Source organism: Scyliorhinus canicula, chromosome 10 (assembly GCF_902713615.1).
Source record: "Scyliorhinus canicula chromosome 10, sScyCan1.1, whole genome shotgun sequence".
In the NCBI taxonomy this organism is placed as follows: domain Eukaryota; kingdom Metazoa; phylum Chordata; class Chondrichthyes; order Carcharhiniformes; family Scyliorhinidae; genus Scyliorhinus; species Scyliorhinus canicula.
This window is the reverse complement of record NC_052155.1, coordinates 77,627,187-77,640,784: the sequence shown is the minus strand read 5'-3', so window position 1 is coordinate 77,640,784 and position 13,598 is coordinate 77,627,187. Positions and strand designations below refer to the sequence as shown.

The following is a 13,598-nucleotide window of genomic DNA, read 5'->3' as shown; positions in this document are numbered from 1 at the left end:
AAGACAAAATACATATTTGAACTAAACAGATCTTCTAGTGAAATGAAAATTAGTCCTGAAAGTAAAATATTATACGCAGTATGGATATAAAGCTTAAACAGTTCATAATGTCAAAATTACTCCTAACTTATTTTTCAACGGGTCTGCTCGAAACTGGTCTGCTCAAATTAAGAATCGTGCCATGGAAGGAAAAATACCAGTTTCTTGGATTAAATACCAGATGTGAAAGGTCCATGCAGCTCATGCAGGAAAATATTTTTAGAGTTGGTTGGTGAGAACACAGTCAGAAGAGAAATGTGTGTTTGGCACTAAAAAAATAATCTCACTGGTGGAATATGGGGGGCACAGTTGGTTAGGAACAGAAGTTGAATTCATCCCCTCTGATGGGGCAAACATTTTTTTGCTGTCTGAAATTGTCTTGCATGAAAGGAATTCAGTAAATTCGAATCCAACTTCTTGAGTTACATCCATAGTACAAACAGACCAACATTAATTGTCAAGCTCACTCAGGTATGACTGATGTGGAATTGAAAAGATGACAACGGAGTAGGCACCTTTTGAGGTGGACATTGGGCACCTAATGGCACTTAACCTAATTTAGGAGTTGGACAAAGCTTTTTGAGTTGGGTGATAAAGCTGTTTTTAAAAAAAGTTGTGTCAAAAATGCATTACTTTCACACAAAAGCATGTCAGCAAAAAAAGGAACTGGGTTTTCTTGTCACATTAATTCATTTTAAAGCCAAGTTAGTCATAAATCATACATTTCTTGGAATTTAACCAAGAGCATAGTTTGTTCTACTATACCTTCTGACTCATTTCCCAAATGCTTCTTAACTGTTTTCAGCGGTAACTCTGTATAGCGTTTTTCTGGACTACATTCAGGGCTGGACTCCAAATGTAACGTAAAACTCTGAAGAAAAACACAAATCTCTTTATGGCGGACTGATAGTAAATGAGGAAAAATAACAATTACACAAATCTAACTTTGCCCTTTTGGAGATGCTTTACTGCAGTGCATTATTTTAGAATACAAGATATACGACACAAAGCAAGTGTTTATAGATGGGCATTAGTTACACTTAGATGTAAATAATCTGATGTCAGTCAAAGAGGTACACTGGTTGGTCCCCAGTGCCAATGCACACGTGTGCTCCTGAGGTTGGAGCACATGCCACAGGGAGGGGGAATTTTCGGCCAGCGTTTACCACGTGTAAAATTGGTGACGTTGGCGGAAAATCATTGGTGACCATGGGAACACAAATCTCGGTGGCGAGATCTTGTTCTCTGATTTTCACCGCCCCTGCCATAAATTAACATACACTGAAAGGGGGTTCCCCGCCATATGTTCTCCCACCGACAAAGTCATGGTGGCAAAGTTCCCGTACCAGCCTCCCTGAACAGGTGCCGGAATGTGGCAATTAGGGGCTTTTCACAGTAACTTCATTGAAGCCTACTTGTTACAATAAGCGATTATTATATTATTATACAATTTACAACACGTGTTTAAGTGTGAAGCAGCCGAGGAAACCCGCCGGGAATGCAAAGGTTAAGTACAGCCCCCAGGGGAATAGGAACATGCCTGGGCAATGCCAACCTGGCAGTGCCAGGGCAGGTCCTTTAGGTAGCTCCATTGGAAGGGATAGACCTGGTGCTTGTGGGGTGGGAAGCCATTGAATGTTGTTTGTCGGCTAGGGGGAGGGAGGGGAAACAAGAGTATTGTTTTAACCGAGATCAGGGCCCCTTTTGCTATGTTGTTTAAACTATGCTGTCCCATTCAGGCCACTGTTCAACTACCCCAAATAATCTAAATAGGCATGGTGTTGTTACGAAGAGATGTTTTGCAAAATGCCTCCCAAATCTAATATCTTCCCTGATGGAAAAGACTTTTAAAAATTAATTTGTGGAATGTGAGTATCGCTGGCTAGGCCAGCATTTTGCCATCCCTAATTACTCTCGAGGTTCCCGGATGAGTAAACCCACAGATTAGAAGTAACAAAAGACCAACAAACATTAAGATTGTTAATTTTTTAAAATATATAAATAAACATGACACTGAGCTAGTTGCAAATAACGTATAGATTTTAAACATTGATACTTATAAATGGGATAGATTAATCCAGTGGCCTCCAACTGTCATTTATCCAGTCTGAGATAGTAGTCAAAGTTCTTTCACTCTACTGGCTGTAATAATTTATGGCAGTGTCACTCTAGCTCCTTGTGGATACTGCTCTTACTCATTTGCCAAATTCACTAACAGCCTCAAAAATGTTATATCACCGAAACAATTGGGGAAATCAAATCAAAATCACAAACTTAGTACGCAGCAATGAATGGGGTAGTGGAATCCTTTGTGACAAACTGACGAGTATAAAATTAAAACCTAACCATAACTTAGTTCACATTTACATCAAGAATTACAGCCCAGGAAGAGACAGTGATATATGGGTGCAGGATGCAGTGATCTCAAGTAGGTGACACAAACTTGGACAAGCATATCTGCAAGATATGTTGCTACCTGAGGTTTTTGAGCTCATGTCACCGTGAATTTTTAAGGTTTCTAGCGCAAGGGGTTGTAGGAGTAACAATTTGAGAACTTGCGTAGGGTGGAAGCAGAGGTGATTGCCTACAGCTCAGGGAAAGCAAAGAGGAACGCATCCCAGCACATCCTCTTCAACATTATTGAAGCACTAGTTTTCTGTAGGGAAGAATAGAACTCCAGCCAGACCATCAAATACATAACAGCATCACCAAAAACAAAATAACAAGGAGAAAAATTAGAAATTTAATTATGATTGCTCTAACAAGAGACTTGATAGACTGGTAGGAGCTTTTGCAATCTAAATCAGAGCTCTTCAATGCTTTGTTGTTTCCTAGTTCCTAAGGCAAGAAATATTTCAGAAAATGTTTGAAATCCTGCAATGGGGTTTAGAAGTTCGGTTTAGAAACCAAATTCTTAATCTAAAAGCACCTGTTACAAAGAGCAGTAGCTGCCAGATAACTTCCACTGCTGTTTACTAGAAGAGGAAGAGGAAAATTAGAGAGTTCAACTCATAGTTTAAAGGGATGTTGTCAGGAGGAGTTTTATAACTTTTTACACCAGTGCTCAAAAACAGGAGCTACTCTGCAAGCATGGGCTACATTTGAACAGGTAGGAATCTACTATACGGAAAATAGGATAAAAAAAGTAAGTGGAATAAAGCAGGAAAGTTAAATTGGCCAGTTTCAAGTAAGAAAAAACATGTTAATGATTGGACACAAAGTGAAAACCAATAGCTTCAAGTATGAGCAAAATGATAAAGTGCTAAACACCTAGATGAAGAAAAAGCAAATCAACAGCAGCATTGATTTCAGAAAGGAGATTTGGGAATTATTTCAGATTATATATGGTGTATGGGTGAAAAGCTGGGTGTGTGAGACCATAGACTGTGAGAAAGGCTTTTAAAGTAATACAGAGAACACTACTGGAAAAGGTTAATGGGTATAGAATTAGCAAAAACTAGAACATTGAACTAAAAAGTTCCAAGAGAGGTAACAAAGTAGGATTTAAGCAGTTTCTCAGAGTAGCTGAAAGTCAGTTATAGTGTTAAACAGGGTTCTGTTCCGTGAAAGCTTCCGTTCACTGTGTGCATCTGTTAAGTAGTCATAGGATCAATGAGAAAGCTGCCCAAATTTTCAGATGTACTCAAGGGCATTGTACATAACTGGCCTCGACAGGAAATTGCAACAGATTATCAGCAGGATGGTGGAATAGGGAGAAAAGTGGCAAATGGAATTTAGTATGAGTGATGGTACACAACGGGAGTGGAGAAACGGTTGTATGCTACGGAAGAGCAGAGGAATTTGGGAATCTGGTTCACAAAATCTCAAAAGTGGAAACTTGAGCAAATAATATGACACAAAAGTTAATGCAATATTGTACCAGATGGTATTCAGCAGTGAACGAACAGCTGGTTAATTGGACTTTCTATAGGGATTTGCACTTGAATTTGCTGTGATTAAAAAGCTATTTTGATTCCAGCCCTCCAGAGGGGATCCGGGAGCTGTGCAAACATGTATTGCCTTAACCAATCAGGTTGAAGAAGTCTTAACAAGACACGCAGCACCCAAACTGGTGGCATGGTTTGAATACTTAATTCCATGCTAAAATATGTACACAAAGCAAATAAAGAGGAAAGGAAATTAACTAACTTGATAGGGGTGTGGGAACCAGGAGATATCAGATTGGAATACCAAGGTGCACAAAATTTGGGAAGATAGATAACGCAAAAGTAGAACAGCAAGTTAATAGGTGGGGTTAGAGTAAAGGAAGTAAGAGTATAAATCAGAGTTACTGACCGTGTGGATGGACGGAATGTGGAAATAAGACAGGTGAGTTGCAGGCATAGATTGCCATGTGGAAATATTATGTTGTGGTATAACAGAAACCTGGTTCAAAGAAGTGCAGGACTGGGAGTTAAATATTCCTGGATACAAGGTGTTCAGGAAAGTTAGGAATCCATTTGTCTCGGGCCAAGGAACAAATAAAATGTGCAATTACATTGCTTGGTCTAGTATATAGGCCACCAACTAGTAAGAGGACTGTAGAGGAACAAAGTTGCAAGGAAAACACAGAGAATTGCAAAAATTATAAGAGTACTATAATGGAGATTATCCAAATATAGACTGGGATAGTATTAGTGTAAAGGGCAGAGAGGGTCAAGCGTCCTCACAGTGTGTTCAAGAACATTTTCTTCACCAGATGTTTCCAATGCAACGAAAAAAGAGGCACTGCAAGACCTGGTTCTTGGAAATGAGATGGGCCACGGGGGCAAGTGTCATTAGGAGAACATTTAGGAGACAGCAATTATTGTGTCATAAGGTTTAAGTTTACTATGGAAAAGAACAAAGGACAATGCAGAGTAAGAAAAATTAACTGGAGGAGAGCCAATTTCAATGGGGTAAGAACAGATCCAGGCCAAATAAACTGGAGTCAAAGGTTGGCAGGAAAAAAACGATAACAGATCAATGGACCTTTAAAGAAGAGTAAATTCCAGCAGTCAAGGTGTATTCCCTTGAAAGGGAAAGGTAGGGCAAACAAATCCAGAACTCCCTGGATGACAAAGGAGATAGAAATTAAGACGCATAAGTGATTATGACAGGTGCAGGTAGAAACTACAATTGAGGACCAGGTTGAAAAAAAGAAGGTTCAGAGGGAAGATCAAGAAGCAAATAAGAGAAGCAAAGAGGGGGTATGAAATGTGACTGGCACCAACACAAACGGGAATCACAAAGTCTTCTGTAGGCATTTAAATAGTAAAAAGGTGGTAAAAGGAAGAATAAGGATGATGAGACCAAAAAGGGAATTTGTACCTGGAGGCAGGGGGCGTAGCTGAGGTACTAAATAAATACTTTGCATATGTCTTTCCCAAGGAAGATGATGTTACCCAGGCCAAGGTAAAAGAGGTGGTAATTCACGACACTAGATAGATTGAAAATTGAAACGGCGCTATGAGAGGTTAAGATTGAAACGGTGGTATGAGAGGTTATCTGTACTTAAGTTGATACGGCACCAGGACCAGATGAGATGCACCCAAGGATACTGCGAGAAGAGATTGTGTAAATTGCGGAGACACATATAATTTCTCAGTTTTCCTTAGACTCTGTGGTTGTGCCAGAGGACTGGAAAATTGCAAATAGAATGATTGATCCCTACAGTGCAGGAGGCCATTCAGCCCATCATGTCTGCAGCAACCCTCTGAAAGAGCACCCTATCCTTAGCCCACTCACTCACCCTATCCCCATAACCCACCTAACCACTGGATATTTAGAATGGTCAATCCACCTAACCTGCACATTTTTGGACTGTGGGAGGAAACCAGAGCGCCCGGAGGAAACCCACGCAGACACGAAGAGAACATGCCAACTCCAGTCACCCAAGGCCGGAAATGGACCCGGGTCCCTGGCACTGAGACAGCAGTGCTAACCACTGTGCCACCGTGCAAATGTGACACCTTTGTTCAAGAAAGCGTGTATGGATAAGCTCAGCAGCTACAGGCTAGTCAGTTTTACTTTGGTGGTGGGGAAGCTGCTGGAAACAATAATGTAGGACAAAGGTATTAGCTCAGGGGCAACTGTGGGTTAAGGAAAGCCAGCATGAATTTGTTACGGGCAAATCATATTTAACTAACTTGGGAATTGTTTGAAGAGGTAACAGAAAGGGGTGATGAGGACAATGCCATTGTGTATGTAGACTTCCAAAAGGTCAGCACGGTAGCACAAGTGGATAGCACTGTGGCTTCACAGCTCCAGCATCCCAGGTTCGATTCCCTGCTGGGTCACTGTCTGTGCGGAGTCTGCACGTTCTCCCAGTGTCTGCTTGGGTTTCCTCCGGGTGCTCCGGTTTCCTCCCACAGTCCAAAGATGTGCAGGTTAGGTGGATTGGCCATGATAAATTGCCCTCAGTGACCAAAAAGGTTAGGGGGGTTATTTATTGGGTTACGGGGATAGGGTAGAAGTGAGGGCTTAAGTGGGTCGGTAAAGACTCGATGGGCCGAATGGCCTCCTTCTGCACTGTATGATATAGGTGTTCAATACAATGTTGCATAATAGACTTGTGAGTAACATTAGAACTTGTGGAATAAAAGCGACAGCAGCAACACAAGGAATTGGCTGAATGGCAGGAAGTGTATGCGTGTAGTGGTTAATGGATATACTTTGGGCAGGAGGGAGGTTTGTAATGGAGTTCCCCAGGGGTCAGTGTTGGGACCGTTGCTTTTTCTGATGTATATAAATGTCCTGGGCCTTGGTGTACAGGAAACATAGAACATAGAACATAGAACAGTACAGCACAGAACAGGCCCTTCGGCCCTCGATGTTGTGCCGAGCCATGATCACCCTACTCAAACCCACAACCCAACAACGCCCCCTCAACATTACTTTTTTAGGACACTACGGGCAATTTAGCATGGCCAATCCACCTAACCAGCACATCTTTGGATTGTGGGAGGAAACCGGAGCACCCGGAGGAAACCCACGCACACACGGGGAGGACGTGCAGACTCCGCACAGACAGTGACCCAGCCAGGAATCGAACCTGGGACCCTGGAGCTGTGAAGCATTTATGCTAACCACCATGCTACCGCGCTGCCCCAACAATTTCAATGTTTGCCAATTATACAAAACTCGGAAGCATTGTGAACTGAGAAGTGTATAACTTCAGAATGGCAGAGACAAGTTGGCGGAATGGGTGAACAGATTAATTTTAATGCATAGAAATGTGAAGTGATTAATTTTGGTAGAAAGAACATGGAGACAGTAGAAAATAGGGGTTACAACTCTGATGGGTTGTAGAAGTAGAGCACCTGGGTACACATGTGCATGAGCCATTAAAAGGTTACAGGACAGATTGAGGGAGCGGTTGGGGCGGCACAGTGTTTAGCACTGGATGAAAGTAAATTACTGCAGATGCTGGAATCTGAAACCAAAAGAGAAAATGCTGGATCATCTCAGCAGGTCAGGAAGCATCTGTAGGGAGAGAAAAGAGCTAACGTTTAGAGTCCAGATGACCCTTTGTCAAAGCTGGTCATCTGAAGCTTTGTCATAGCTTTGACAAAGGGTCATCTGGAACCGAAAAGTTAGCTCTTTTCTCTCCTTGCAGATGCTGCCAGACCTGCTGAGATTTTCCAGCATTTTCTCTCTCACGGTGGTTAGCACTGCTGTCTATGGCGCTGAGAACCCGGGTTCGATCCCGGCCCCGGGTCACTGTCAGTGTGGAGTTTGCACATTCTCCCCATGTCTGCGTGGGTTTCACCCCCACAACCCAAAGATGTACAGGTTAGGTTGATTGGCCATGCTAAATTGGCGCTTAATTGGAGGGAAAAATCATTGTACCCTAATTTTTTTTTAAAAGATTGAGGGAGTGGTTAATAAAGCAGCGAGTATCCTAACACTTTATTGGTATGAGCATAACGTATAAGATCACGGACGTTATGTTGAACTTGTATCAATCACTAGTTCAGCCTTACTATCGTGTCCAGTTCTGGGCCCCAAACACTTTCAGGTAGGATGTGAAGGCATTGGAGAGGATGCAGAAAAGATTCAGAAGAATAATTCCTGAGATGAGGAACTTCAATTGTGAAGATAGATTGGAGACGTTAGATTGGAGACGTAAGGACTGTTTTCCTTTGCGTAAAAGCGGAGAGGAGATTTGAAATGAAATGAAAATCGCTTATTGTCACAAATAGGCTTCAAATGAAGTTACTGTGAAAAGCCCCTGGTCGCCACATTCCGGCGCCTGTTCGGGGAGGCTGGTGCGGGAATGATAGATGTATTCAAAATCATGAGGGGTCTGGACAGAATAGAGAGGGAGAAACTGTTCCTACTCATGAAAGATGGAGAACGAGAGGGCCCAGATTTCAAGTAACTGGTTAAGGAAGCAATTGCAATACGAGAAAAACCTTTTTCTCACAGCGAGTGGTTAGGGTCTGGAATGCAGTGCCTGAGAACGAAGTGGAGGCAGGTTCAATTAAAGCATTCAAGAAGGAACTGGCCTATTATTTTAAAAGAATAACTGTGCAGGGTTACAGGAAGAAGACAGGAGAATGGAACTAGGTGAGTTGCTCATTTGGAGAGCGGGTACAGATATGCTAGGCCAAATGGCCTCCTCCTGCATCATAACAGTTCTGGGATTCTGAGATTAAGAAAGAGGTAAAAGAAAAACAAATATACTTTTATGTAAATCTTATTATTTAAATCTTCAATGATAATTAAAATCTGAAGGCTCAGAACTCAACATTTGTTTGAAAAAATAAATAAATTCTCAATATTCCATAGATCCACATGGTTGGGTCTATGGAATGGATCACTGGTGTAAGTAATTGAAAGAGAGATCATGCCGACATTGAATAATAAGGTCGATCAGTGGCTGAAGGAGAAAATAGAACTAATGCTCATCTGGAAGATGTAACAGACACTTGGCCTAATAGATTTCTGTGCTTTAATTAATCTGTATGTTTGTATTCATAAGCTTTGCCATACCACATCAAAAAAATATGTATTTAACTGAAATACAAAAATACCTCATCAGCTTCAGATTCAGTTTCCATTTTTGGCATCTCTGCCTCATCCTCTTTGCTGTCAAATAATTTAACTAGTTTTATTTCTTCAGGTGTACTGTTTTCAGATGGCTTTTGATCGTTATTGGTGGCTTTTCCAGCTTCCATTTGAGAAGCAACAGTTTTCGATTTTTGTTGCGCATGTGTGACGATATTTTCTTCTTTGGTCTGTACAGGCACCCCATTTGGCAGCTTTGTTTTCTCTACCTTCCTAATAGTTTGAACTACTTGTGAAACTGCTTGCCTAACCTGCAAATTTCTAAACTTGTGGGTGGAATTGATGGCAGTTAGCTTTTTTTGATCAGTTTTAATTTGCCTAATTCTAGTCCAACTATTACCCCCCTTTTGTAAATTATATCTTGCAGTTACATATTTATTACGTTCAATTGGTTTACGTTTTACACATTTTTGTCCCGAAAACTGGAATCTGTTTAGACTGGAATAAATTGGCTTTGCCCGTTTTGTTTTCACAATATCTTCAGGCATTATGGCTTCTGGTTCTTTTTGGATATTTTCATCTTCTACCTTTGCAGGTTCCTTTTTCACTGAAAGATCAAGAGTGTCAGAAGCTATCTCTTCTGCAATTTCTTCACACAGCTCAAGAATACTTTGACGCTTACACTTGGCATTATCACCAGTTTGCAGACATGGTATCGCCATAGCTGTTTTTGGATTAGAAATTGCATTATTACCTTTACGAATAGTTTCTCGAGATTGTTTTGAACCTTGCTGGTGTTCTTTCACAGAATTATTTAACTTTTTCTTATTTTGTGGAGCATTATTCAGAGTTTTAGTTTGTTTCTTTCCAGTAGATGATTTCACTTCACTTTTTCCTTTTGCTTTGATATTGTATTTTTTTGCAGTGACCAGTTTCTGATCCTTACCTTCCAATTTTTTTACATTTTGCAATATTGCATGAGAAGCACCTCTTCCAATTTTTGTTTTGGAATGGGCTTGTGGAACTGTCTTACTGGATTTAGATTTTGCTTGAGGAGCTCCTGAAACTGTTAACGTTTTATCAATAGGAGTATTTTCCACTTTCTCCAGATCAGTTTTTCTTTTGTGTGCAATACATGCTTTTGTCTCTACAATATTTGACTTATTTTCTTTGGGAGTTGTAACCTTTGCTGCTGAAGCTTTCCTCCCAAATTTACCATCCACTTTTGTTCTTGAAGCTTTGGAAGTCTTCACTTTTGGAGTTTTTATAACTTTTGCCTGCTTAGTTCTTCCAAGATTACTTTCTACTTTAATTCGTTTTTGCATAGGCAAACTATTTTCAGCAGTTTTGGAACATAAATCACTTAGTGTCCTTTTTCTCAGTTTCCTTGGAGTGGCAAATGCACTGGGCTTGCTGTCCGTGGAAGAGGATGATTTTGTTGATAAAGGGTTCAGGTTGAGTCTCTGAGATGACCTAGTCGGTCTTTGATTCAGCATTTTCTTAGTCATGGATCTTAACTTGGATGCTACTACATGTTGAATATTTTCTTTTACATGCTTTTGACCAGATCTAGTTTGAGGTCTCACAGCATTAGTCTCAAGATTATCCTTACCTGTAAGGTGATGTAGTGATGATTTTAACCTCAGTGTCTTTTTTTGTTGCAGCTTCTTTACTGATTTTGTGTTAGTTTGTATCTTCACAGAAACTTTTTTAGAAGAAACATTATTTACCACAGTTTTCATAGCTTTATGCGAGGTCAATTGTTTAGTACGATTACTCTTGCATGTCACAGATTTAACTGTTTTTTTGCCAGTCTGCTTCTTATAGGTCCTTGCAGTTACTGGCAAAGGCTTTACATCTTTCTTTGTAGGTTTCATTTTGGATACATTCATGGTAGACTTCGGTTGCACGCTCACATTTTTCTTACTTGAATGTGATTTGTTTGTTGTAGCTCTTACAGAATTTCCAACAACCTGAAGTGATTTTGTTTTAGTTGATTTACTTGCCTTTAGAGGAACTTTTTTCTGAGAACAAGCTTTTGGGGACATTTTTAAAATAAGTTTTTTAAAGGTGACCTCTTTGGAAATACGAAGATTTTTTTGTGCAAGTCTTGACTGTGAAGTTCCATTACTCTGGATTAACTTCTGTGTAACCTTCACTGGCATTAGTTTGCATACGGTTTTGGAGCTCTTTTGCTTTTTTGTGGTTTTCCTTTCAGGCAGCACTTTGCAAGATCTCCTCTTTGATATTGAAGAAACTACAGTTTTCTTCTGCTGGGAAGACTTCAATAATGCACCTTTTTTAAGTAAAGGTTTCTTAGATTTTTTCTTCAAAGGAGCCACTCTTTCATTTTTTTTAATGATCATCTTTGTGCCTTTCCCCTTGAGCTTTGCAGTTTTTTTTGCTGATGATCTGTTTGCTTTTACAGTTCCTCGAGTCAATTTCAATGCTTCTTTTTTAGTGGACGCCCAATGTGACTGAGTGGATGACTGCTTTGTGAACCCTCTTTGAGGTGTTGTTGTCTTTTTCTCCAAACATTGTTTTTTGGTTGAAAGTCCACCTCTTGCTGAGCCACGTTGCTGCTGGGAAGACCTATTAGATAAATTATGATGAATATTTGTCAGTGGTATTTTCAATTACTTAATTCATGCTAGTGAAAAATAAAACTGAGCAGTATATTCAATTATGGGAAACAAAATAGTAGAGAACAGTTACTTAGGACTCCGGAGGTAACCATCTTCCATAATCAGACTGTTACAATACATTTTGGGGGATCTGTGGGGATGGTGTTGGAGAAGGAAGAGGGAGGGAGCGCAGAAATGTATTTTTAACTCCTCCCTTTGAATTTACTTGCAGAGAACATAAGCTTGTTACTTGCTATCAACACTTCTGCTTCTTTGTAATTTTTCATGGAAATGCAGTTGCTTACAATGGTGTAATTAAGAACAAAAACAGCATGTGGAGGATTCACTACAAATACAAGACATCTAGAAGTGGACGAACTTAGAGAATTGAACTAAAGATTTTTGAATTGCTCTCAAAAGCAAGTCAATTTTATGAACATTGGATTTAACAAGAGAGTTAGTTAAGTCTTAAAATTTCTCCTTTAACTCGAGGTAAAATTCCAGAAGAACCCCAGCTCAGGGAAATACCCATGTGGTCTGGTTGCCATGAGGTGAAAATCAAACAGAAACTTATTGAAAACACGTGATAACTCACAGTAAAGCGACAGTTGCTTTGTGAGACATAATAACTCATAGTAAAGGGACAGTTGCTTTGTGAGACAAGTGGAAAAGATAGAGAAAGCAGCTACTCCTATGGAGAAGCTGGAGGCTTGCAAAATCAGTTTTCTAATTGAAAGGAAGGTGACACGACCAAATGAACTTGGGAGATTTAAGGAACAAAAAGTCGCCACTGGTGGAGTAGGATCTGGAAGACTTGGGTTGAGTGGAATGACCTTTGAAGGGCACTTGAAGTTGTGACCAATGCACCTGGGATAAAAGTGACCCTGCTTGAGAGCTGAGAGTAACACTGGTCTTGTTCTTGTAACACTACTACGTGTCTATCAGAGATATAGTGCACACAAAGGAGTTCTAAAATGTATCCCAATTGCATCAATTAGTTAATGCAAAAGTGCCCTTTTTTCAAAATTCGGTGCATTAGTTAATCAATGTTTGTGCCATGTTTAGAAAAGGTGGGACCTGTGAGGGAGGATGATGGCTTTTGCACCATATTTATATGTACACTGTTTCTTCTGTTGTTGTTATAAAACTATAAATACCTCAATAAAATCTTTATTAAAAAAAATGTTTATGCTATGTTGATTTTAGTTTGTCTGCTGCAGTAAAGACTTAATGTGACATCTTGTCTTTTGGTTATTTCCATAGTTATTTGGGAAATTCATTTCTTTTTAAAAGTTCAGTCTCAACAGGTTCGTAACAATAATGAAATAATTTCTTAGTTTAAAGTTTAACAAAATCTTCAACTATATTGCAATATATTAAAAAACATGAATTGTGCACCTTATTTGCTATGATAAAAAAACCTGGTTATAATGCACAAATTGTACAAACATTGGTGCAAATTTGATACTATGCCAACGTTTAGTTTAACGTCACAGAATTCAGAAGTTTGGCACTGAAAGCCAAGGCATGATCTCACACTAGCAATGCACAGTAAATTATTTTGAAATCTTTTGAAGTTACTCACCGTCTCAAGTTAGCATACTATATCATCCAAATTGTAATAAATGAAAAGAGCTATTTTAACTTTTAACTCCAGTTTTAATGACCGCACTCAAATTGGCAGCCAGCCATTTCAGTCAAATCTTTGTGGACAAGCAGGCTACAAGTACCACTTGCACACCTATATTGTTGTTATGGGTGGCACGGTAGCAGTTGCCTCACAGCTCCAGGGACCCGGGTTCAATTCTGGCCTCGGGTGACGTTCTGTGTGATTTACGCTTTCGCTCAGTGTCTGCGTGGGTTTCCTCCGGGTGCTTGGTTTCCTCCCACAGTCCAAAGATGTGCAGGTTAGGTGGATTGGCCATGCTAAATCGCCCTTACGTG

General features: G+C 40.0%; 1 protein-coding gene across 1 annotated transcript in view; it reads right to left on the bottom strand.

The window, feature by feature from the left end:
* Positions 1 to 13,598, bottom strand: part of LOC119972468 (N-acetyltransferase ESCO1-like) — a 51,478-nt gene that overhangs the window by 34,687 nt on the left and 3,193 nt on the right. The window contains exons 2-3 of the mRNA XM_038809209.1: positions 9,057 to 11,622; positions 805 to 910 (exon numbers count right to left, since the gene is read on the bottom strand). Of these exons, the coding sequence (XP_038665137.1) occupies positions 805 to 910; positions 9,057 to 11,622 (2,672 nt within the window). The remainder of the gene's footprint in view (positions 1 to 804; positions 911 to 9,056; positions 11,623 to 13,598) is intronic.